The sequence below is a fragment of the Monodelphis domestica genome, chromosome 4 (assembly GCF_027887165.1).
Source record: "Monodelphis domestica isolate mMonDom1 chromosome 4, mMonDom1.pri, whole genome shotgun sequence".
Taxonomy (NCBI): domain Eukaryota; kingdom Metazoa; phylum Chordata; class Mammalia; order Didelphimorphia; family Didelphidae; genus Monodelphis; species Monodelphis domestica.
The window spans coordinates 189,910,862-189,937,678 of NC_077230.1; the positions used below are offsets into that span (position 1 = coordinate 189,910,862).

General features: G+C 38.9%; 1 protein-coding gene across 1 annotated transcript in view; it reads left to right on the forward strand.

Annotated features, from left to right (window-relative positions):
* Positions 1-1,365: 1,365 nt before the first annotated feature.
* The window catches only part of AGPS (alkylglycerone phosphate synthase), a 190,921-nt gene continuing 165,469 nt past the window's right edge, over positions 1,366-26,817 (forward strand). The window contains exon 1 of the mRNA XM_007494427.3: positions 1,366-1,818. Within this exon, the coding sequence (XP_007494489.2) occupies positions 1,550-1,818 (269 nt within the window). The 5' untranslated portion in view covers positions 1,366-1,549. The remainder of the gene's footprint in view (positions 1,819-26,817) is intronic.

Consider the following 26,817-nt stretch of genomic DNA (forward strand, 5'->3'; position numbering starts at 1 on the left):
AATATTTATAAATTATATACTAAAAACAGCCAACAAAACCAAAAACTATGCTAAAATAAGAAATAAAATTGAAATTTCTCTTAACAAGATAAACATTCCAACACATATCTAATGATTAAACAACAGAGGGCAAATGTATTTGTTCCTGGTTAATTTCTGGGTCAATCTAAAGTTCAGATAGTATAGTCTTTGCTTTCTTTTTTCATATAGTTGTGTTCACAGTGTTAGTAGAGTTAATAAGCCTTTATTAATCAATCAATAAACATTTATTAAGCACCTAACTATATACCAGGCATTGCATCAAGTGCTGGTATTTTTTTAAAAGGGCAAAAAGGAGACAAGGATACAAAATGATAGTTTTGCCCTCAAAAAGCTCACAGTTGTGTGTGTGTGGGGAAGATACATGCATGCAAATGAATATACCAAAAGCAAGCTATACAAGCCATACATGAATAAATAGGGAATAATTAAGAACCAGCTGGTCTTGGAAAGGTTTCTTCTAGGTTATTAAGCAATTACTTTATGCCAGGCACTATTTTACCAACTAAGGATTAAATAAAGAAAAAAAAAACAGGCCCGTCCCTTCAGGGCCTCACATTCTCCTAGAGGAGAAAAAAACAAGAAAATAAACATTCAAATAATTAATAAACATTGATTAAGCACCTACCATGTGCCTGGTACTGTGTTAAGCACTGCAGATACAAAATGAAGCAAAAGACAGTATCTTCCTGGGCATACAAACACATTATAATATACAAAGAAAGCAATAGACAGGATAAATAGGAAGTAATTAACAGAGGGAAGGCACTGAAATTAACAGGGGTTAGAGAAGGCTTCCTGTAGAAAGTTGTCAAGCGTTTATATGATATACTAGGCACTGTCCTAAGCGTTGAAAGAAAGAAAGGCGAAAAGCCCCTTCACTTCTTGTAGGGGAGACAAAACATAAAAACCATCAGGGATTTATGAGATATATACAAAGCAGATGGAAAGTAGTCTCAAAAGTGAAGGTGCTAGCAGCTGCAACGACCAAGGAAGACTTTCTGCAGAAGGAGGAATTTGGATTAAATTTTAACGGAAAGCAAGAAACAGACAGTATGTGTGAAGGGGATGCACTCTGGGTATGGGGACCGGCCAAAGCAAGGACCTGGAGACTGGAAACAGGAGTGGAAATCATCCTCATTTCAAAGCGAATTCACAGAAAAGAATTCTTGCCTCCACCGGGAGAAAAAGTCTTCACTGGTCAAAGTAAAGCAGATCAGCTCAAAAGTTTCCCTAGAATTTGAGATCGCCGGGGTCCTGAGGATTAAAAGCAGGAGAGAATGGTCCACCTGTTACCATCTCGGGCGGCGGCACGTGGGCGGGCGTCGCCATCCCCACACACTCCCCCTCACTGTCCCAACCCGCGCGTGCGCCCGACTCACCTGCCTCGGGGCTCGCGAGGCGGGCGGGGCACCAGCTGCCCCAGACGCCGCGGTGGCTGCCGGGATGCGCCACACTGAATGACCTTTCACCTGCGCCCAGCAGCCTCGGGCTGCACAAGGCGGAAGCCATGGCGGAGGCAGCGGTATCCCCGGCGGCTGGCGGGACGGGCTCCAGCTCTGGCTCGGTCTCGGAGCGGGAGCGAGACTGCGCCGGGCGGAGGCTGCGGGTCCTATCGGGCCATCTGCGGGGCCGGGCCCCGGCGGCGCTGGTTCTTAGCGAGTGCAGAGGCCGGGCCCCGGCGGCGGCGGCGGCAGCAGTAGCAGCAGCAGCACCACCACCACCACCGGCAGCGCCTCCGCCCGCGGCGCCGGAGTCCAGCTTTATCCCCAAAAAACGGTAGGTAGCGGCGGTGTGGCCAGGGAAGGGGCTCGGGAGATGGTGGCAAGGGCCGCTGAGATGGACAAGCCCGCACGGTGACAGGCAGTGCCGGGGCCAGATGCCCGGGGAAGGGTCAGCTCGGGAGTGCAAGCAGGTGGACCTCGGTTTGCCCAGCCTGGCCTCTGGTTCGGGGTCAGCGATAGGGACCCTGAACCCCTTGGGCTTGAAAGGCGCCAAGGAGGGGGCCACATCCTAGGCTTGATCACTATCTGTAACATTCCGCTGGCATCTGGGAGCTAGGGACACCTTGGTCATGGTGGGAGTTAGGGGCCAGGGGACATTCTGAGATAGACCTCCTCTGACTGTCAGGGTATAAAGACTAGGGACACCTTTGAGCCTGGTCTGAATTAGGGGGCTGGTAGATCCAGGGCTAGCTAGGTGGTGCAGTGGTTAAAGCTCCTAACCTTTGGGGCAGTAAGATCTGTGTTCAAATGCGGCTTCAAATACTGAAGCAAAAAAACCCTGGGCAGTTAATTCACTTAACTTTATTAAGTGCCTACTATATGCCTTGAATTGTGCTAAGTGCTGGGAATACAGAAAGGGGCAAAAAGGATGCAAGGATAAAAAAACTAGTTCCTGCTGTCAAAGAGCTCCTCTCTGCCTGTCTCAGTTTCCTCAAATGTAAATCGGGAAAATAATAGTATCTACCCTACAGTGTGGTGGTGAAGATCAAATGAGATAATAATATACAGTGACTGGTACATGATAGGCACTCAATAAATGCTTATTTTCTTCCCTTTTCCCCCTTTGTTGGGGTTGAGGATTTCTGTGGAGGGGTACCCAGCCAGGATCTGTTTATGTGAGAGTTGGACTCTTGAGTGGAGTTTGGGGCTAGTTGGCTGGGGTTGGACTAGGTTATATTGATTTTTTTTGTAGTAGGGGAGCTCCCTGAGTTTACCATAAGTGTCCAAAGGATATTTTATCCGCCTGTTAGGGAACCATTGTGGTGAGAGGGACCCTGCTTTTTTCTTCTAAGTAATGACTTAGGAAAGTTATGTACTTAGACCACTTACTCCTCTGATGATGAGTAGTGGAGCTAGTGGAGGAAATTTTTTTTTGCCCATGTGTTGTCTTCGTCTTCTTTTTTTTTTTAAACCCTTACCTTCCGTCTTGGAGTCAATACTGTGTATTGGTTCCAAGGCAGAAGAGTGGTAAGGACTAGGCTATGGGGGTTAAGTGACTTGCCCAGGGTTACACAGCTAGGAAGTGTCTGAGGTCAGATTTGAACCTAGGATCTTCCAGCCCTGGGCCTGACTCTCATTCCACTGAGCAACCCAACTCTTCCCTCCCCCCTCCCTCCCCCCCCCCATGTGCTGTCTTCTGCGTTTTAATGGGGATAGATTTCAATTTGTAGAGAACCAGTACAAGGAGTAGTAGGACTCCATGTTTCTATTGGAAGAGATGGTTTACTAGGGGACTTTGAAATCTATCTAGTAGTTTGGTGGAAGGAGTCTCTTGTCTCTATGAATGAAGAATGGCTGTAGGGAGATTTTGGTTTCCTGAGTTTTCTCAGGGAGTAGAGCTAGGGCTGCAATGGGGACCCCTAGTACAGGTGTAGAGATCAGCTAGGGTGCCATAGTGGAGTACCTACTGCTTATGGTCTTATATTTTTTCATAGTGTTTTCTCATAGATTGTCTTATTTGATCCTAACAAACCATGTTAAATAGGTGATACAGGTTATGTCCTTATGGTTAAATATTGCTGGGGGAACCCTGACCTAGAGTTGGGAAAAGGATCCAAACATAACTAAATAAGAGACCCTGGCTTTTTGATTAGGAAATGTGTATAGCATGTAGGGATAATGGATTCAAGTTTCAGAGTGTGTAGATGTGACTGCTAGTTTAAGACTTTATTAAATTTGCTGTGGCCTGGTTATTTTGTCATAGATTTTTCTTCTGCAGATTTCCATAACTTTTTGACTTCATTTCCTTCACTGTGTCAGAGCATAAGCCACAGAGAATGTCTTTTTAGTACCTGGTAATTCCTATTATAGTTGGCTTGTGCTAAAAACCAGTTACATAAAAGTTTTGTGAAGATTGAATCCATCATTCTTTAAGACTAAGGACAATAGATGCTTAGTCTAGATCAGGTCACTGTCCTGGATAAATAATGTATAGTTGAAAGTATTTTGGACTTTGGTGTTAAGAAACTTGGGTACGAATCACTTTCTGCCACTGGTTCGAATTCTGCCTCCTGACATTTACCAGATTTGTGACCATAGGCCCATCCTTTAATCAAACTTCCAGAGACTCAATTTCTTCATCAATAAAATAGAGATAATATTTCTACTACTTATTTCAGGGAAATTGTAAATTTAAAAATGCTTTCGAAATATGAGCTATGTAAAGGTGAATTTTTATTATTGTTGTTCCAAGTGAGCTATTTTTGTAGATTATTTATGGTGAATCAAAACCTTCCTTCCACTACCCACCTGGGTCTTAGACTGTTTACAGTAGAGCCAAGCCAAAAGGGGATCAAGGCTGATAATGGAATAAGACAGAGTAAGCTTATATGTATATCTGAGTGTGCTTGTGTTTGATTTCCCAAACCAAATTATTTTGAGATTTATTCATTGTTTTGTATTAACTGAATGATTGATTGATCTTTGTGTCCTTACTGATTTATCTGGTTATTATATGGTTAAATTCATTGTGGACTACCAGTGGTGACTTTGGTGAATCTTCATCTCTTTTTGCTCATATAGCATATCATCATAATGACTAAATAGTTGGAAAAATATAGCACTCAGTGTTGGAAAGACTATTGGATTCAGGGTCTGGAGCCTGGGGTTCTAATCTTGACACTCTTTCCACCTGTATGATTCAAAGCTAGTAACTACTTCTTGGCCTCAGCTTGCTCATCTTTAAATGAGGGAGGTAAACTCAGTCTTTTTTTAGCCCTCATGATATGCGAGCTTATTGAACAATTCCATTTTGCTTGCCTTTTACAATAGTGACCTATGATAATGATCTGACTACTGCCATTTAGATCTGGTAAATTTGTACTTGGTTGAGACATTGAGCAGAGTTTCTGGGTTGTTGACTACATCTAAACCTTCTCTAGCTTTGTCTAAAAATGTAGTATATACTCTTTGGCAAAGACAATTCTTTCAAGTTAATTTTACCAAGCCTTGGTTCTCAGATCTTGGGGAAGGATTGTAATGGATTAGGAGATAGAAAGTCCTTGTTCACATCCCTGGTCTGTTTGTTGATTGTTAGTTGTTTGATTAGAAGCATATCTTTTCACATCTTTGAGCTTCATTTTCTTGATCACATTAGTGGTTTAAAGTTTGCAAAGTTTATGTATATTATCTCATTGGATTCTCACAACTTTTCTAGGAGGTGAGATACATGCTATTATTACCCCTTTTTATAGATGAAAAAAAGGCTTCAGAGTATTTAAGTGACTTTCTTTTTATTGTTGTTTATTTAAAGATGTTATTCTCTATCCTAGAAACAATTCTAGGACAGAAAGGCAAGGGCTAAGCATTCTGGTTTACGTTAGTTGGCCAGAGTCACATTGCTAGGAAGTATCTAAGGCCTGCCTCTCCATCCACTATGCCACCTAACTGCCCCAAGTTGTGACTTTCTCCACAGGTTGATTAGATAGTATTTGAGGCAAAATTTGATCCCAGGTCTTCAGTCTACTAAGCCATTATTTAATGTGGTTGCTTAAGACTCCATTTAATCTTGACCTAAGTGAGGCCTTTCTTGATTTCCTCCCAGGTGCTGGTACTCTCTCCATTAAAATTTGTTCTTCTTGAGTTCAGGGACTGTTCCCCAGCTCCTAGCACATTATAGGACAACTAGTAAGGGCTTAATAAATGCTTATTGATTGATGCTTCATTTCATAAGGGTCCTACCACAGACATGCTTGTCATTCTATGAAATTTTGTGTTCCTTCCAAAGTCTACCTGTGCTTGGCACCCAATTAGGTAATTAATAAATGTTGAATGAGTAAAGAGAAAATGGTAAAAGCAGGAAACACATTTTTATGTAACAACTTATTTTGTATTCGAATTATTTTAAAAACTAAATCTTTTGTATCCTTATGGACAAATGAAAAATATTTCTTTCTATTCTTCCCCATTTACTGATACCATGTTATCTGACTCTAACTTTTGTTCTAGATTCAGTTTGTGTGGTACTGATCATAGAAATCCTGTTGCAGTTTTAGTAGAGAGGTTGTCTCCAAGATTAAAAATCAAATGAAAATGTTTTAAAATATTTCTTTTTAAGCAGAATTTGAGTATGAATCTTTATTATAAATATGTAACTGTTAGCATGTTCCTGAGACCCTGATAAAAGATAACTTTTTAAAAAAGAATAACTAAATCTTTTTAAAAATTATACATATTTTTATTAATATTTTTTCATCATTTAGAATTCCCTATGTTTTCATCTTCTTTTCCATAGAACTATCCCTTATAACAACTTTTTTTAATTTTAATTTTTGAAAATTTTATTTAGTTAATTTAGGATATTTTTCCATGGTTACAAGATTCATGTTCTTTCCCTTCCCTCCCACCCATCCCTTCCCGCAGCTGACAATGCAATTCCACTGGGTTTTACATGTGTCATTGATCAAGACCTATCTTCATATTATTGATCTTTGAACTAGGGTTTAGAGTCTTCATCCTCAGTCATATCCCCATAGACCCATATGATCAAGCAAAACAACAATTTTTTTAGAAAAATTAAGCAAAATGATCAATTTATTAAGTCATTTTCCAGTCATGTGACTCTCCCTGACCCCATTTGAGATTTTCTTGGCAAAGATCATGGAGTGGTTTGCCATTTCCTTCTCTAGCTCATTTTACAGATGAGGAAACTGAGGCAAACAGGGTTAAGTGACTGGTATCACACAGCTAGTATCTGTCTTAAACTTGAACTCAGATCTTTCTGATTCTAGGCCTAGCACTCTATACACTTTGCTGCTCACCTGCCCCCAAATGATTAATACATTGAAAAAATTTAACGTTGTATGAAATGATTCATACTGATAAGCCCTCTTCATTTCTCTACTTTCCCACTTCTATGGAGCAGTGATAGAGTGCTGGGCTTGGAGTCAAGATAATCAGAGTTCAAACAATGTTCTTTTAGACTTGTTTTGCCTCAGTTTCCTCAACTGTAAAATGAGGATAATGATAGCACCCACCTCTCAAAGTTGTTATGAAGCTCAAGTGACAAAATATTTGTAAAACATTTAGCAAAATTTCTGGTACATAGTAGACACCTAAGAAATGCCCATTTCTTTTCTTCCTTCTACAAAGAAGTAGAAGGTGGGGAGTAGGGAGAGATGTCTCCTCATTTTTATTCTTTGGGGACAAATTTGTTCTTTGTGATTTTTGAACATTTATTATCAGTTGTTTTGTGGTGGTTATTTTTTCCATTTACATTGTTGTAGTCATTTGGAATATTGTTTATTTGGCTCCAATTATTTCTGTTTTCATCAGTTCACCCAAGTTTTTCTCTGACTGTGTTTATCCTTAAAGCACAGTAATATTCATTAGATTCCTGTGCCACTTAGTTTGTTTAGCCATTCTTCAATTGATAGGCATCTACTTTGTTTGCAGTAATTTACTCCTATGAAAAATGGTGCTATAAATATTTAGATATACATGGAGCCTTTCTTTTTGTGGAGCACTTCTTGGGATTTATCCCTAGCATTGAACTCTCTAGGTCTAGGATTATGGACATTTTAATACCACTTTATTTTCTTAATTCCAAATTACCTTCCAGAATGATTGTACAATTCACTGTTTGATCAACAGTTCATTATTGAAGACTATTGAATCCTAATTACACTTTCCTCTTTATTTTCTAGAAACCTGGGATTTTTCAGACACCACAGTGCATGATTTTAGCCCATAAGAGTGAGAGCATTTCGGAAAAGTTTCCTTTGCACAATCACACTCCAGTTGAAATAATCAGCTTAATATCTTTGAACAGAAATGTTTCATAGGGATTTCTTTTGGAAGGTGTACTGAAGTATGGTACTTTGAATTTCCAAATCTTAATCTTTTGCTATATAGTTCAGTTTAATTTAACTGTATTATGTTATAATTAAAATTAGTTGGAGACATAAACTGTAAGAGTTAAAATGGTTGATGTTGTAAATTATAGTGAGTTAAAATGGTGGAAGATATAAATTGTGATAGATATAAAAAAGGGTGAGTAAATTTGACCGCAGGAAATATGTTTCCACTACAGTGTCTTGTTTTTAAATCAATATATAAGGTGGTTGCCAGGGAAATATTCCCAATTATTCAATATACTCAAGTCAACTGGGTTTCATAGAGATTTTAATTAATAATACAATAAGTAATTAAAGGAAAGAGAGAAAAAGGAAATAAGTATGAAGGGCCTTAAGCCAACATGGCCTAGACCTGAGTCTTAACAGAGAGAGATCAGTCAGTCAGTCTTTTATCACTCACCACAAGGTCTGTCTAAGCAAGGATTCTAGTGACAGCAGGCAAGCTCCATCTCAGCTGACTTTACCAGAGAGAGTTCCAGCCAGAGTCCTCCTCAAAGAGCCTTCCAGCCAGAGACTGTTCCAAAGGGCCTCTCTCCAGAGCCTCCAAAGGGACAGAGTCCCCTCAGAGGAGCTCCAGCGAGACCTCTTTAGAGATTGTCCTCCAAGAGCTTCCCTTCTCCAGAGCCTCTCTCAAGAGATTCTTCCCAAGCGATCTTCATCAGAGATCCTCCAAAAGGATTCCCCTCCAAGGATCTATCTCCAAGCATCCAAGGATCTAAGGATCTCCAAGCCTCTCTTGCTCAAGAGATACCTTTTCTTATATAGGGTTTTTTTTTCCTATGTCACCTCCCCTAAGTTCTTCCATCTACCAATCACCGTAGATGTTTCCTAAAGAACAGCCCATCTGAATTCCTGTTAAGTCGACTAATCTCCTCAGTAAGTCTGAACCCGAGAAAATGCTGCTGTGTTGACTAATCCCCTCATTATGTCTGAACCAGAGAAAACACAGCTGAGTCGACTAATCTCATTAAGAGAAAACTTGCCCGACCCTTTTAGGTACGTAGCATCCCATTCTATCAATTCTAAAAAACAGGCATGACTCAAAGAACTCCTTGCCTTATTATAAGCATGGGTCCAAGTATTTTCATTGTTTAGCAAGGAGTTTTCTCCCCTAAAGCAGTCTTAAGTATGGGTGGAGTAGAGGTCCTCCCATTTCTGATCCTGGCGAGTTCTCACATCAAAATGGGGAATGTTTTCCATTAGGGAATTTTTTCCAATGGAGGATTCCTCAATGTGGAAATTTTTTAACATTCACAAGTCTGAGAGATTTCAAGATTTACAATCCCCCCCCTGATGATCATTGGGAGACTAGTCTCCCCATTGATCATTTAACATAATCAATTTGTAATCCTAAATGCACTTCTAACTATAGATATACATGATATTCAAATTTCTAAGAGGAAATAGAATAGTGAGGGAGGAAATAGAAAAGAAAAGAAAGCAAAACCAATGTTTTGCTAGGTGCATTGACAGAAAGCCAAATTAGGGGCAGTCCCTTTTGGCATAAATGTGTACATTTACAATAAATGTTCAATCAAAGTTCAGTTCAATCAATCATATTCAAAGTTCATTCTTGATCTTCTTGATGAAGTGTAGGGTTTCCGGCATCTTTCTGCAACAGTTCATTCTCTGGATATAAAAGTTTCAAGCTTCTTTCTTGAAGATCTTTTCTTGAACAAAATCAAAATCTTGAATTTTTATAAAAGTACAATCTTAAACAAAAAATCAAAATTCTTGGATTTTTATAAAAATACAATCTCAAACAAAAAAATTCAAAAATTCTTAGATTTTAAATTAAAATACAATTCCCCCCCTCCCCCCCCCGAAGTAGGTGTTAAAAAACATCCAGTTCAGCTCAGTGTTGAGTTATGGTGGTGTATGAGTCAATTATCAGAAAAAGAGAAAAATAATCAAAAACATAAGAAAAATATTCAAAATAGGCCCTTGTATAGGTCCAGTTTAAAGTAATTTCTATCCCACAAGTATGTAGGACAGAATGCAGTAATATTTCACTTAGTCATTTGTAGCCAAGACTACAGGAAGTTGTCATAATATAAGAGAAGAATTAGAATTCTATTTTGAAGGGGAAATGTCATTTCCTCATCTGACTTTTTTGTCATTCTCAGGGATATAGGGAGCCAGCATGATAGTCAAACTTTGTACTTGTATGAGTACTTCGCAGAGAGTGTAGATATAAGGAAGTCCTACGACTTAACGTATGTCAAGTGTCGCAACCTTGAGTCTCACATTAGTATTTCATGTGTGCTCTTTTTTGGCACTATTCAGGTTGTCTGTGCTCCTTGTTTTTATCCCATTTTCTGGAATCAGATTCAAACATTAATCACAGTCCTATAATATTTTATCAATAAATGGCAGGTTCCCATAGTTTAAAGCTTTTGCATTGACATTATAGCAAGAATATATATATTAACTTGTATTACTGCAGAAAAAATATTAATATTAATTTATGTGTACCTTTAGTACAAGAAATGAGAAAAAATCAAATATTCTAATCAAAATAAAGAAAAGAAATAATAAAAAATAAGGAAAAATCAGTAATTCAATGTGTTCTCAAAAACCAGCATCCATTTGTCTATGGATTATTATCTCCAATTCATATGATAGGATACAGTCAATCTGTCTCAACAGAAGATGCTTTCTTCACATGTGAGCAATGAATCCAAGAGTCCTTTTCTCCAATCTTTATAGATGTTGGAGTAGTTAACAATATTTGGAATGATCCTTCCCACGAAGGTTGAGTTGCTCTAGTTCGCTTGAAATTCTTAATATAAACTTTGTCTTCTGGGTTCAGGTCATGCAGAGAAAAGTCTAATGGTCCAGCTTGTACTGCAGCTCCAGATTCATGAAGTTCACGTAGTTTGTGCTGTAACTCCTGTATATAGGAAGCAATAGTAATATCTCCCCCTAATAGTGAGGTATATGCCCGGGAGAAAGGCTTAGCCTGTATAGGCGGTTGTCCAAAAAACATCTCAAATGGTGAAATATGTAAGTCTCCTCTAGGCCTGCTTCTAAATAGGGCCAGAGGGAGAATTTCAGGCCATTTTAAATGGGTCTCAGTACATAATTTGCCAATCATAGTTTTAAGTTCTTTGTTCATCCTCTCAACTTGTCCTGAGCTCTGGGGATGATATGGAACATGAACTTTGGGAGTTATTCCCAAGCAAGAATATATCTGATTTAGAACAGAATCTGTAAAATGACTTCCTCTATCTGAATCAATACGTGCTGGCAGGCCAAAGCGAGGAATAATTTCTTTTAAAAGTATCTTTGCAACAAAATCCGCTGTGGCTCGGGTCGCAGGAAATGCTTCCGGCCATCTGGTTAGTTGATCTACTATTACTAGACAAAATTTATAACGTCCAGCCTTTGGCATTGTTATGAAATCTATCTGTAGATGTTCAAAAGGTGTGTAAGCCAGAGGACGTCCACCAAAGGCTTTTCTATGAAATGCATGTTGGTTATATGCCTGGCAGGTAGAGCAGGCTGAACACACTTTAGAGGCTATAGTAGTTATACCAGGGGCTATCCATACTCTCTTGACAGAGTGCCAAAATGACCATTTTTATGAATAGATTGGCAAATTTGGTTATAGAAACTTCTAGGAAGCAGGGGTTTTCCTTCAGATGATACCCATACTCCATTAATCTGTTTTGCTTTAAATTTTTGTTTCCATTTTTCCACTTCCTTTTCATTATAGGAAAGTGGTAGATTTAAATCATTAGTGGTTGTTAATGTTAAAATTAATTCAGTTCCTTCTATGGCTGCTAGCTTTGCAGCGGCATCTGCTCGATCATTTCCTCTAGAGACAGGGTCAGTGCCACCTGTATGGGCAGAACAATGAACTACAGCTAGGGCTTCAGGCAGTTGGAGAGAAAAAGAACTTCATTAATAATTTCTGCATTAGCTATAAATTTTCCAGCTGAGGTTAAAAATCCTCTCTGGAGCCATAACATTCCTATTGAGTGACAAATGCCAAAAGCATATCTAGAATCTGTATAAATTGTTGCCTTTTTATCCTTGGCAATTATACAAGCTTGCTTCAGAGCTATGAGTTCTGCTCCTTGAGCGCTAATGTTAGAAGGTAGTGAAGCTGACCATTCAGTGGCAAATTCTGAGACTAAGGCAGCTCCAGTGTAACGTATGCCATCCCTCATAAAAGAGGAACCATTGGTAAATAAAATCAGATCTGCTTGTCTAAGGGAGTGTCCAAGAGGTTATCTTCGAGGCTTTTCTGCCATGGACACTAATGTTTCACGTTTTGTAATGGTTCTCCTGAAGTAGGTAAATCTGGAAGCAAGGTGGCTGGGTTAAGAGTAGTACAATGTTTTTTTTTTTTTAAACCCTTACCTTCCATCTTGGAGTCAATACTGTGTATTGGCTCCAAGGCAGAAGAGTGGTAAGGGTAGGCAATGGGGGTCAAGTGACTTGCCCAGGGTCAAACAGCTAGGAAGTGGCTGAGGCCGGATTTGAACCTAGGACCTCCCGTCTCTAGGCCTGGCTCTCAATCCACTGAGCTACCCAGCTGCCCCCAGTACAATGTTTTAAAGTAATGTTTTCACTATTTAATAAGGTTATTTCATATCTTGTAATTCTCTGATACGAGAATGCCCGTGTTCTATGTTTTATCAACAATGCTTCTACCTCATGTGGGCACATTATTGTTAATGGACATTCCAATACTAAATCAACAGTTTTTGTCACTAGTAAGGCTGTAGCAGCTACTCCTCTAAGACATGGTGGTGCTCCTACTGCTACTGGGTCCAGTTGAGCAGAATAATAAGCAATTGGGCGCTGAGAAGGTCCCAAAGTCTGAGTTAACACGCCAGAAGCTACTCCTCTTCGCTCATGCACATATAAAGTAAATGGCTTGTTGTAATCTGGGATGCCTAGAGCAGGGGCAGACATGATAGCCTTTTTTAGATCTGATAGAGCTGATAAGTGTTCAGGCTCTAATTTGAGGGGTTCAGGAACTGAATCCTTTGTTAATGCTATAAGGGGTTTAGTAATTTCCCCATAGCAAGGAATCCATTGTCTGCAAAACCCTGTTGCTCCTAAAATTGCTCTCAACTGTTTCTTAGTAGTAGGAGTGCTTAAATTTTGAATATTCTCAATTCATTTTGGAGAAATATAATGGGCACCCACAGTCAGGATGAATCCCAAATATTCTACTTTAGGGAGACACCACTGAAATTTATCCTTTGAGATTTTATGTCCTCTTTTGTGCAATTCCAAAAGAAGGTGTTTGCTATCTTCTTGACATGTTTTTGCATCTGTTGAAGCCAAGAGTAGATCATCTACATATTTGATTAATTTGCTATTTTTAAATGTTATATTGTCTGTGTCTTGGCTCAAAATTTGCTCAAATAAACTCGGACTTTCCACATAACCCTGTGGCAGCTAACTCCATGAATATTGTGAGCCCTTCCAGGTGAAAGCAAAAATATGCCTGGAGTTCTCATGTATAGGTATGGAAAAGAAAGCTGAGTCGACTAATCTCATTAAGAGAAAACTTGCCCAACCCTTTTAGGTACGTAGCATCCCATTGTATCAATTCTAAAAAACAGGCATGGCTCAAAGAACTTCTTGCCTTATTATAAGCATGGGTCTAAGTATTTTCATTGTTTAGCAAGTAGTTTTCTCCCCTAAAGCAGTCTTAAGTATGGGTGGAGTAGAGGTCCTCCCATTTCTGATCCTGGCGAGTTCTCACATCAAAATGGGGAATGTTTCCCAGTAGGGAATTTGCTCCAATGGAGGATTCCTCAATGTGGAAATTTTTTAACATTCACAAGTCTGAGAGATTTCAAGATTTACAATTAACCCTGGGCAAGGACAGTGGATGTGATAATAAAGTTTAATTTTGATATAGTCTCTGTTCTCATAAAGTTTGTGGTCTAATAGTTTTTCATGTGGAAAATGTGTTTACTTTATAGGCAGTTTTTTCACTTCCTTCCCTCAAAACCACAAAATCCAAGAGATGCAAGTAATCTCAGTGATTATCTGGCCCAATGATGTCTCAGACAGTTCCAATATACTGGTCGTCCCATTTCTGTTTGAATACTTAGGAGGGGAACTCATTGCTTTTGGGACTATTATTTAATCTCTTTAATTGTTAAACTTAGCATATCTGAGCGCAAGCTCTTTGTAACTTCAAGCACTTGATTTTAGTTCTGTCCTTTGGGGCCCAGCAAAGCAAGTCTATTCCCTTTTTAAATTAATAGCCTTTCAGATATTTGAAGATAGTTACCATATTTTCCCCAAAATGTCTTCCCTGTGCTAAATATTCTTAATTCAATAGTATCATTGATTTAGCCTATAAGAGGTTTTAGAAGCCATATTATCCAACTTTCTCATTTTACAGATTAAACTGAGGCCCAGGGAGGTTAGTGCTTAGCTAATGTCACATTATTGTCATAGATGGGATTTAAACCTAGGTCCCCTGACTCCAAAACCAGAGCTCTTTCTATTATATTGTGTTGCTTTACAAGGATGATCTCAAGCCTACTGATCCTTTTGTTTGTTCTCTTTTGGATAAAGGATGGTTTTGCTAATATGTGGTATCTAGAACTAAGCAATATTCCAGGTGTAATCTAAACAGGGTAGAGTAGAGTAGAGTTGAAAAGCTAATGCCCTGGCTCATATGTATTTTTTAACATAGACCAAGATTGAGTTAGGGTTTTTTGGCTAATACAATATAGCTTTTTTTAGCCCATTGAATTTATATCTTACAACATGAACTGTTGTCTAATTATTTTTCCTCAATCATGTATTCATGCAGTTTATTTTTGCCAGCTGTAGAATTTCGTGTTTATTCTTGTTATATGTGATGTTAGGTATACTTTACAGGTGAAAAAATTTGTAATTAAGTGAAATCACTATTAAATTAGTTTATATTTTTGTTTTAAACCATGTTTGTGTACATGCATGCAAAATATTACATGGTCCTTGGCAATTTGGAATTCATAGTCTAAGAATTAAGACAAAGCATAAATTCAGAAGATACGTTATCTTAAAAAAATTCTTCTTAAGGGGGCAGCTGGGTGGCTCAGTGTATTGAGAGCCAGGCTTAGAGATGGGAGGTCCTGGGCTCAAATCTGGCCTTCGATACTTCTTCGCTGTGTGACCCTGAGCAAGTCACTTAACCCTCCCCACTCTTCTGCCTTGGAACCAATAATGCACAGTATTGATTCCAAGTTGGAAGATAAGGGTTGTTAAAAAAATAAAATTAAAAAAATTAAAAAAAATTCTTCTTAAGAGAAGGCTAATTGTATTGGTAGAAAAGAACAAAGGGGGAAAAGAATAGTTTGGGGGAAGTAGAACAAAGAAAGAGTGAGAGATTCTTTTAAGTTCTTTCCAGTTTTAAATCATATAACTTTATGTTTAAAACCTAACTCAAGATCTTTTCTTTCCCTACTCCACTTCTCTGCAAACCTAGTTTTTTCTCTGTGTTGCTCTATTTCTGTCAATTCAAACACCAATCTCGTAGCCCCTGCACTAAGAGCTTTGATGTCCTTTAAATTTTCATTTCCTTCTCCTCCCCAAATGTAATCAGGCATTAAATGTTGTTTATTTCTCTTCAGAAAAATCTTTCTTATCCTGCGTGGATGCAAGTTCCATCCACAGGACCATGGATTTGGAATGTCAAAACCTGGGTTTAAATTATCCTTCTGTTACTTGTGACCTTAAGAAACCCTTTTAACATTTCTCTCCCACAGTTTCCTCATCTATAAATGAAGAGGTTGGGTTAAGTGATCTCTAAAGATCTTTCCTGATCTATTATATTCTCTCATTGTTTCCAGTTTACACTAACACTAATATCACTTTAATATGAAGCCTTTTGTTTCATGTTATTAGTCCCTCTTGGGTAATCTTGTATGTAATATCTCACCTTCCCTAGACTATTTCAGAGGTTAACTTTCCTAAAACAGGCTTTATCTAAACTACTTTGATAAAGTATCTGAAATAAGGCTGTATTTGCTGTCCACTCTTTGTTTTCTTAGCCTAGAGACTCATGTCCTCAGTATTGAGGCAGTGTCATAAATACCCAGGAGAGGAGAGAGCCAAGTCTGGCTAAAGAAATAAGGATCTTTTGATAAGTAAAAATTTCTTGTACCAGTAAAATTTGCTGAGGACAGGTGCTGTTCCTTAGAAGTAATTGACACATTGTTCTTAAACATCACTTTGCATACATTCATTCTGTGCCAAAGTATTCCTTGACTACCAACTAAATCCATACTTCTTTCCCTGACATTAAAAGCTTGGATCCACCCCCTCAAAAATGTATGATGCTCTACCCCAGTGATGGCAAATCTTTTAGAGATGGAGTGCCATGCCCCTCCCCCCACCTAGTGCTGGGTGTGTCCTGTTCTTCCCCTCCATCCCCCTTACCCCACTCAGGGGAGGGAGAAAGCACTCCTATTGGACTGATGAGCAGAGGGGTGGAGATGTGAAAAAATGTCAGGCATGATGGAGAGGGGGAGGGGAATAGCTTTGCCCAAGTCCTTCTGCCTTTCTAGGAATGAACTTGGGGGTAGGGTGGGGGTGCTGAGTGCCCACAGACAGTGGTGCCATCTTTGGCACCCATGCCATAGGTTCGCTATCATTGCTTTACACAGTTTCCTATCTTAGCTCATGGTCATATCTCTATTCAACTCACAAATACTTAAGTGTCTCTACTATTCAATTTGAATATGGTAATTAGATGGTAACTTGTACAGTTGTACAAGTACAGGCAATTTCATCACCCTTTGGGGTTATTCTCAGCTTTTATTCATTGGAGACTATGGGAATCTATGATTTGTAGCCACCTAGTACAGTGATAGGCATCCTTTTGAGCTTGGTATGTCAAAATTTGCCAAAAAACCGAGTATAACTTGGGTAGCGTGTAACTTTGAGGAAAAAAAACCCCATAATTTCCCGATATTTATAGTTTAACAAAAAATGTATAATTGTAATATGTAACTATTTAATAAATTAAAAACTAATTATTTAACTTACCTGCTTAGTGACTTCTTTGTTTATCTGTTAGTTTCTTTTGTTGGTCTTGATATGATTCATCTTGTGCTGTGAACTAAGATAACTGAGGGGGAGAGGGAATTCTTTAACTAACCTGCCTTTTAGTGACTTTTTTGCTGCTGAATTTCATTGCCTAAATCTTCAATTGAAGATTGTATTTTGTACACTTCAAGCCCAAGCAAGTGCTACTAACTTCATCTGTCAATCTGTTTCTTTTGTTGGTTTTTATATTATTTAACACTGAGAATAAGGTCTCATTAAGGTACTTAGAGGGAAAAATCATGAGTAAAACCATTGCTATATTTTTCAGGGTGCTAAAAGTGTCTGGTAATCTGGTAATCTGTTCTAGGCACTCCTCCATTGCACATGGGCCCAAGCCCCACCCAGTCTTCTGCCAGCCCTGCCCCTTCCCAGCTGGCTGGGCGGGGGAGAAGGGGGTATTGTGAGAGCAGCAGCTCTCTCTCACCAGCTTGCCTGCCTGCTGCTTGCCCCCTACTCCCCTGCGGCCAGCAAGTAGAGAATCCCTTCTCCCTCTCCCCTCTGCTGGGCTGGAGTATGGCCCTGGCAATGGCCATGGCTGTGGGAGTGTGGCTTCCTAGGCAGCTCCTGGGCCAAGAGGTGGGCTGAGCCCACATGTGGCCATGTGTCATTGAAAATGGCCAAGTGTGTCAGTGCTGACATATGTGTCATAGGTTCGCCATTACAGACCTTATGTCATCAGAAGAATATTGTTGCTCCAAAATGTGGATTTGTATTTCAGGGAGAAACTCTTGATTCCTTGGAAAAACTGTATAATTTTTCCAGTGATGGCAAACTTTTTAGAGACTGAGTACCCAAACTGCAACCCTCACACAGCCTGTGAGCCAGCCCCACCCCCCACCCCCTTACCCCAGACAAAGGAGGGAGGAAGCGCTCCCATTGGGCTGCTGGGCAGAGGGGTGGGTCATGTGAAAAATGTCCTCAGGTGCCATGGAGAGGGGGAAGGGAACAGCCTGCTCCAGCATGCTCCTGGATGTGTAACATAGTTTCGCCAACACAGGGCTGTCCATTCCTCTTCTTTAATTCTAAGTCTAGCTCATTGCTCATATTCAATATCTGGTGCATGTGTATAAGTGTTTGAGAGAGAGAGAGAGAAAGAGATGGACACTGAGAATGAGCAATATTTCCAATATGAAATAATAATGGACAAGCTAATTACATATCATAATCTGAACAAGAGTTGTTTTTGTTTCTTTTTGTGTATGGTATTTGTATTATTTTTTTCTTTTTCTATGTTTTAGTATCCTGACTAGATTGTAAACTCTTTGAAAAGTAGGGACTATTTTATGACCTTCCATCCTCAGTATCTGTCAATAGTAGTAAATTCTCAATAAGTATTTATTAATGAAGAGTTTGAGATATATGTAATCAGAATGTACTTATTTTCATTTTGTTTAGTAAAAAATAAATTTATTTTTACTTGCATTACTTCCTTCTATTACTCCACCCTTCCAAATTGAGTTGAAAAACAAATGATGAAAACCAAAACCTTCACCACAATCATTCCTGGTGCGGCAAAACAAATTGGCCATTCTTCTTCTTTTTTTTTTCCATTTGAATAAGTTTATTTAGTCAATTTAGAACATTATTCCTTGGTTACAATTATTTCATTATTTCCCTCCTTCCCCTCCACCCACTCTTCCTGCAGTCAACACGCAATTTCATTGGTTATTACTTGTGTCCTTGGTCAGAACCTATTTCCATGTTGTTGTTTACACTAGGATGTTCATTTAGAGTCTATAGCCATAACTGTTTGTGTATTCAAGTGGTTGTTTTTCTTCTGTGTTTTTACTCCCACAGTGTTTCCTCTGAATGTGGATAGTGGTTTTTCTCATAGGTTCCTCCAAGTTGTTCAGGGTCATTGCATTGCCACTAATAGTAGTAGTCTCTTGGTAACCGAGGATGACAATTATCTTTGTGCATTTTCATCTATGATGGATGAGTGTGCACAAAGACACTTGTATGTGAAGGAGATTTAAGTGGAAAAGTCGATGCACAGAGACAGTCTCTCGGCGTTGGAAGCCTGGGTCCAGTGGCACGAAAAGTTGTTACACTTGGAGACTTCCTCAGCTGCATTGGATGGCCTTGTTGTCTTTTGTGCTCCAACATGCCCTAAGCACTCCACAGTTCTTTGCTGTGTCGCCATCTCAGCCTTTGAACCTTCTTATTGGTTTCTTCGGTCTGTTCAGCCGAAGCAGTCTTCACATGCTGGGTGAGCAAGTCCATTACATTCGATTGTACCACAGTGTATCAGTCTCTGTGTACAATATTTTCCTGGTTCTGTTCCTCTCACTCTGCATCAATTCCTGGAGGTTGTTCCAATCCCCAAGGAATTCTTCCACTTTATTATTCCTTTGAGCACAATAGTGTTCCATCACCAACAAATACCACAATTTATTCAGCCATTCCCCAATTGAAGGGCATCCCCTCATTTTCCAATTTTTTGCCACCACAAAGAGTGCAGCTATGAATATTTTTGTATATGTCTTTTTCCTTATTATCTCTTTGGGGTACAAACCCAGCAGTGCTATGGCTGGATCAAAGGGCAAGACAGTCTTTTGGGCATAGTTCCAAATTGCCCTCCAGAATGGTTGTATCAATTCACAACTCCACCAGCAATGCATTAATGTCCTAACTTTGCCACATGCCCTTCAACATTCATTACTTTCCTTTGTTGTCATGTTAGCCAATCTGCTAGGTTGTGAGGTGAAACCTCAGAGTTGTTTTGATTTGCATTTCTCTGATTATAAGAGATTTTGAGCACTTTTTCATGTGCTTATTAACAGTTTTGATTTTTTTAACTGAAAATTGCCTATTCATGTCCCTTGCCCATTTTTCAATTGGAAGAGCTAAACAACTGGTTTAGCTCTTTATAAATTTGAGTAATTAGACATTTGTCAGAGGTTTTTGTAATGAAGATTGTTTCCCAATTTGTTGTTTCCCTTCTAATTTTGGATGCATTAGTTTTGTTTGTACAAAAACTTTTAAATTTGTTGTAATCAAAATTATTGATTTTATATTTGGTGATTTTTTTCTAGCTCTTGCTTGGTTTTAAAGTCTTTCCTTTCCCAAAGACCTGACAAGTATACTATTCTGTGTTCGCCTAATTTGCTTATAGTTTCCTTCTTTATATTCAAGTCATTCACCCATTCTGAGTTTATCTTGGTGTAGGGTGTGAGATGTTGATCCAAACCTAATCTCTCCCATATTGTCTTCCAATTTTCCCAGCAGTTTTTATCAAAAAGTGGGTTTTGATCCCCAAAACTGGGATCTTTGGATTTATCATAGACTGTCCTGCTGAAGTCATTTACCCCGAGTCTGTTCCACTGATCCTCCTTTCTGTCTCTTAGCCAGGACCAAATTGTTTTGATAACCACTGCTTTATAGTATAGCAGAAGAAATCCAGCGTTTTGCTGATACGACAAACTACAATTTTTCAGTGCCCTCAAGACTGTCTATGGGCCATTAAAACCCATCACCACTTCCTTGCTATCCTCTGAAGGTGACACTCTCATAAAAGATAAAAAAGGCATCAGCAACAGGTGGAAAGAACACTTTAGTCAGCTTCTCAACCGACCCTCTTCAGTCGACAAAAGAGCCCTTGACCAGATCCCCCCAAACTGCACCATTGAACAACTTGACGTCCCTCCTTCAATAGAGGAAGTCCAAAAAGCCATTAAACAAATGAGTGCAAGTAAGGCACCCAGTAAAGATGGGATCCCAATCGAGGTGTACAAGACCTTAAACGGAAAGGCGCTCCAGGCATTTCACATAGTGCTGACAAGCATATGGGAAGAGGAAGACATGCCCCCAGAACTCAGAGATGCCTCCATCGTAGCCCTATACAAGAACAAAGGCTCACGAGCAGCCTGTGACAACTACAGAGGCATCTCACTACTCTCCACTGCTGGAAAGATCCTCGCCCGTGTTATATACTCAACAGACTCCTGTCATTTGTTTCAGAGCAGAACCTGCCTGAATCACAATGTGGCTTCCGACCAGATCGCAACACCATCGACATGGTCTTCACGGTGAGGCAAATGCAGGAAAAATGCCTTGAGCAGAACCTGAGTCTCTACATTGTCTTCATAGACCTGACAAAGGCGTTCGACACAGTGAACGCATTGTGGGTGATCCTCAGCAAGCTCGGTTGCCCAGCAAAATTCGTCAAACTGATCCAGCTCTGTCATGTCGACATGACAGGGGAAGTCCTATCTGTTGGAGAGACTTCTGATCGCTTCAACATCCCCAATGGCGTGAAACAAGGCTGACTCCTCACTCCAGTACTATTCAACCTATTTTTCACCCAAGTATTACGACATGCTGTGATGGATCTAGACCTGGGCGACCACATCAAATACCGACTGGATGGCTCACTATTCGACCTTCGCTGCCTGACCGCAAAAACAAAGACAACAGAGAGACTCATCCTGGAAGCTCTCTTTGCAGATGACTGTGCTCTCATGACCCGCCAAGAAAATCATCTCCAAACCATTGTGGACAGGTTCTCCGCCGCAACAAAACTGTTTGGCCTGACTATCAGCCTCAGCAAAACAGAGGTGCTGTTCCAACCTGCACCAGGGAGGCCAACGAACCAGCCGTGCATTACAATCGACGGCACGCAGCTTTCTAACATCAACACTTTCAAGTACCTGGGCAGCACCATCGCCAACGACGGGTCCCTAGACCACGAGATTAATGCCAGGATCCAAAAGGCCAACCAGGCACTTGGGCGGCTGTGCTGCAAAGTCCTCCAACACAGCGGTGTAAGCACTGCGACGAAGCTCAAAGTGTATAATGCAGTGGTCCTCAGCTTGCTCCTGTACAGTTGTGAGACATGGACACTGTACCGGAAGCACATGAAACAGCTGGAGCAATTCCACCAACACTCTCTCCGGTCAATCATGAGGATCCGATGGCAGGACCGAATCACCAATCAGGAAGTCCTCGACAGAGCCAACTCCACCAGCATCGAAGTCATGGTCCTCCAAACCCAGCTACGATGGTCTGGACACGTCATCCGCATGGACCCACAGCGAATACCAAGACAGGTATTCTATGGTGAACTGTCAGCTGGACTCAGGAAACAAGGCCGACCAAAGAAAAGATTCAAGGATCAGCTAAAGTCCAACTTGAAGTGGGCTGGCATTACACCAAAGCAACTAGAACTCGCTGCCTCTGTCAGAAGCAGCTGGCGAACCCACATTCACCATGCTGCCGCCACCTTTGAAGATGAGCGACGTCAACGTCTTGCCGCTGCGCGTGAACGCCGACACCTGGCCACAACCGCACTTCCCATAACAACTGGAGTCCCATGCCCCATGTGCCACAAACTGTGCGCCTCAGCCTTTAGACTCCAAAGCCACATGAGGGTACATCCATAGATGATAATGCACAAAGACAATAGTCATTCTCGGTCCCCGAGAGATGACCACTATAGTATAGCTTGAGATCTGGTACTGCAAGTCCTCCTTCCTTTGCATTTTTTTTTCATGATTTCCCTGGATATCCTTGATCTTTTGTTCTTCCAAATGAACTTTGTTATTTTTTTCTAATTCCGTAAAGAATTTTTTTTGGTAGTTTAATGGGTATGGCACTAAATAAGTGAATTAATTTGGGTAGGATTGTCATTTTTATTGTTAGCTTGTCCCACCCATGAGCAATCAATGTTTTTCCAATTGTTTAGATCTAGTTTTAATTGTGTGGAGAGTGTTTTGTAGTTGTGTTCATATAGTTCCTGTGTTTGTCTCGGCAGATAGATTTGTAAGTATTTTATATTGTCTAGGGTGGTTTTAAATGGAATTTCTCTTTCTACTTCTTGCTGCTGAGATGGATTGGAGATATATAGAAATGCTGATGACTTATGCGGGTTTATTTTGTATCCTGCAACTTTGCTAAAGTTGTTGATTATTCCGACTAGCTTTTTGGTTGATTCTCTAGGATTCTTTAAATAGACCATGATATCATCCACAAAGAGTGATAGCTTGGTCTCCTCATTGCCAATTTCAAATTGGCCATTCTTGAAGATGTATGTTTATTTTAATTTCTAATACTGAGAAAATGCATATTTTCTCTTCATCTTTGGCAGCAGGTGACTGGCATATCTCATCTTCATTTTTTTGGACTTGGTTAAACCGAGTTCTTGAAGTTTTTTAAAGTTTTCCCCTCTCATTGTCATTGTATAAATTGTTCTCCTGCTTACTTGGCTCTCTATATTTTATAAAAGTCTTCCCAATTTCCTTTGAAACCATGAGTTTCATCCTTCCTTTTGGTACAATGACATTCCCATTACATTTATATGACTATAATTTGCCTAGCCATTCCCTCTGCTTCTAATTTCTGACTACTACAAAAAGAGTTTCTGTACATTCTTATTGAACTTTTGGCCCTGGATTGAAGTTTATGCATAGCTTATTCGCTTTTGGGTATAATTCTAAATTACTTTCTAGAACGGTGGTACCAACTCACAGTTATACTGTTATTTGCAGTTTATTTTGTATGTAATTTATTTGTATATACTTATTTGCATGTTTCCTTTCTCATTAGACTGTGAGCTCCTTGAAAATAGACTATTTGGGGTTTTTCTTTGTATCTCCAGTGTACAGTGACTGGTACATAGTAAGTACTTAATAAATGCTTGTTGACTTGATTGTTTTCTCCCAGCATTTGCCATTTTTCTCATTTGTCATCTTTGCTGGTCTGATGATTATGAGGTAAAACCAAAAAGCTCCTTTAGTGCATTGAAAAAATGATTGTTGATAGTTTTCTTTGGAAACTTCATTTTATCTATTGAAGAATGGTTCTTAGTTTTATTAATTTATCAGTTCCTCATGAATTTTGTATATATTTTATTATCTTTGTACTTAGAATATTTTTTCATGAATAAAGCATAAATTACCATTCAAGCACCATGAAAAAATGATATATATGTTATTATACTATATCATAAGTTAAAAAATTAAGGATACAAAGGCTATAAAACAGATGCATTGTTACCCAGACACTATGTCAAAAAGGCAAATGTGTCCCTTTTGATTCCTGTTAATGAAAAATTTGTTTTAGTTAATTTAATTATAGTCATATACTGGGTGTTTCATGGCTTTATAAATTCTCTTTCATGGTGATTGTGTCATAGGTTTGCCATCATAGACCTAGTGTCATCAGACACTATATAAAATTTTTAAATGTTCCTCAAGTACTAAAATAATTTGGTTTTATCTGGGCTCTCTCCCTATTATTTCTCAGTCATTCCAATTTTGATCAACTCTGTTTTCTTGGCAAAGATATGGGACTGGTTCTCAGGCAAATAGAGTTAAGTGACTTATCCAGGGTCACATAGCTACTAAGTGTTTGAGGCAGATTTGAACTCAGGAAGATGAGTCTTTTTGACTCCAGGCTCAACACTGTATCCACTGTGCTATCTACCAATCCCTTTCTTTCTCTACACCCATCCATATATTTGTATAGGAATGATATTAATTTCAGCAAATATTTATGCAAGAAAAGAATCTTTTCTTTTTAGTTTTATCTAGAACAATAGAATCAATAGTGCATACACACACACACACACACACACACATATACACACACCCAAGTCAGAGGTGTGATTGTAATGAAAGTCTCTGGAAAATACTTGTAGTTTTGCGAGTTTGGGATTTTATTTCTTGTAGGTGCTGAATAGTGTCACTGAAATTTAATAGTAGTAGCTAATATTTTTATAGTGTTTGCTGTGTGCTAGACACAGTACACTAAATGCTTGCAATAATGATCTCATTTGATTCTCACAACTCTGTAAAATAAGTGCTGTTATTATCCCTATTTTACAGATGATAAAACTGAGACAAATAATAGTGAATTGATTTTATTTACCAGGTTCACATAAAAAGCTAGTAAACATTTAAGGCTGAATTTGAATTGAGGTTTTACTGCTCTAGGCCTGGTACTCTATACAATGTGCCACCACTATTTTATGCTATTTTAGAACATTTCGTGTGTTTGTAATTTTTGTTAACTTCTAAAAGGAATTCTCTTTATTATAACTTTTTAAGATGAGGCTTGTATTGATTTTTGTACATTTTTTTGACTTTTTATTACTTTTTTTTGTTTTTATATTACTTCCACTTATTTTCTAGTAAACCCCTTTCCTTTTCCTAGAGAGTCATCCCTTATAAGAGATTAAACAATAGAAAAAAGGACAATTTAGCAAAACTAACCAACACTCAACCAACTCTGACATTTTTTATCCAGATCTCTAAAAAAAAAAAGGAGGGAAATGAATTCCCATTCTTCTTCTTTAGGTCCAAGCTTGCTCATTATGATTTTAATAGCTTTATACTTGATTCTATTGTTCTTTCCATTTATTTTGTTTTGGTTATTGTGGATATTTTTCTCTTTCTGCTTACTTCACTTTGCATCAGTTCATATAATTCTTTCCTCTCTCCAATGCCATTTAATGAAATGTTATAGTGAAAAAAGTATCATATTACCTCCATAAATCTGGGACACACTCCATTACACAAACAACATCCATGAGAAGAGTAGCTACATGGAAGGAATACTTGTAGGAACATTTGTGATTAGTGCATATGCATAAATGTACACTTATGCCTTGGATGCTACAGAAACCTTAAGGTAGTAGGTGGCAATAGGGTTGTTTATTGGAACTGAATTCTCCCCAGCCTGAGACCCTACTAGCAGTGTGCCTTTGGAAAAGTCACTTAGTCTATGCTGCTAAATACTGATTTGTTAGACATTGTTCTACTGAATTCTCTTAATTCTGAACTCAAATCACTAAATAAAATGAACATTTTAATATTCATTGAATTGAAAAAGGATTTTACGTGAAATTGTAGATCTCTATTAAATTCATTTAAACTTTTCCATATTTCTGTATATTCATAACTTTTTATCATGAAGTAACATTTTGTTACATTTGTAGTACTACATTTTTTAGCCATTCTTCAATTGATGGGCGTTTGCTTTGTTTCTAGTTCTTTGGTACTACAAGAAGTGCAACTATGAATATTTTGGTATATATGGTATCTGTCTTTTGCTATCAACTTCCTTGGGATATATACCTAGTAGTGGTATCTCTAGGTTAAAGGATATGAACATTTTAGTCACTTTTTAAGCATAATTTCAAATTGCTTTCCAAAAAAGTTGGGTCAGTTTTCAACTCCACATGCCTTTGAATTAATTCAGTACTTATTTAACTTTGACTTTATATTGTTGAAACTTTCTGTTGTGTTATCCAGCTTGTCAAGGAAAGGTAGCATGGTGTGAAATTAAAAATTCATAATGGTGGGAACTGAGCAATGGGCAGTTTTCAGTTCTTGTGGGTTTTCAATTTGAACATAATATATATGACCTTCATGCTTGTATTATTTTTGGCCATTTATATACCTTTTTGTAATGCTCACCCTGGCCAACTATATGCTGTGCCTTACAGTCCCAGTCATCCTATTCATTTCTGTAGCTTGTAGTTCTGAAAGCTTTTCATTTCATAGAATTTTGTGAAGAGTTGAAAGGGACTTTCTGAGGTCATTTTGACTAGCTCCTTGCAAATAGGACTCATCTCTATGACAGCCCTGACAAGTAGCTTTCTAGGCTTTCTGTGAAGAGCTACAAGAAAACAGCATTTGCTGCCTCAGGAGGAAGCTTATGTTATTTTTAGACAATTCTGATTGTTACAAAGCTTTTCCTTATTGAACCAAAATCTGTGTCTCAGCCGTACCCATTTGTCCTAGTTCTATCTTTTGTGGTAAAGCTTAAGCATTGCAAGTGTAAACTCTTTATCAACATGATAGTATTTCAGATATTTGGAGTTTTTAATCTTCATGCTAAACAAA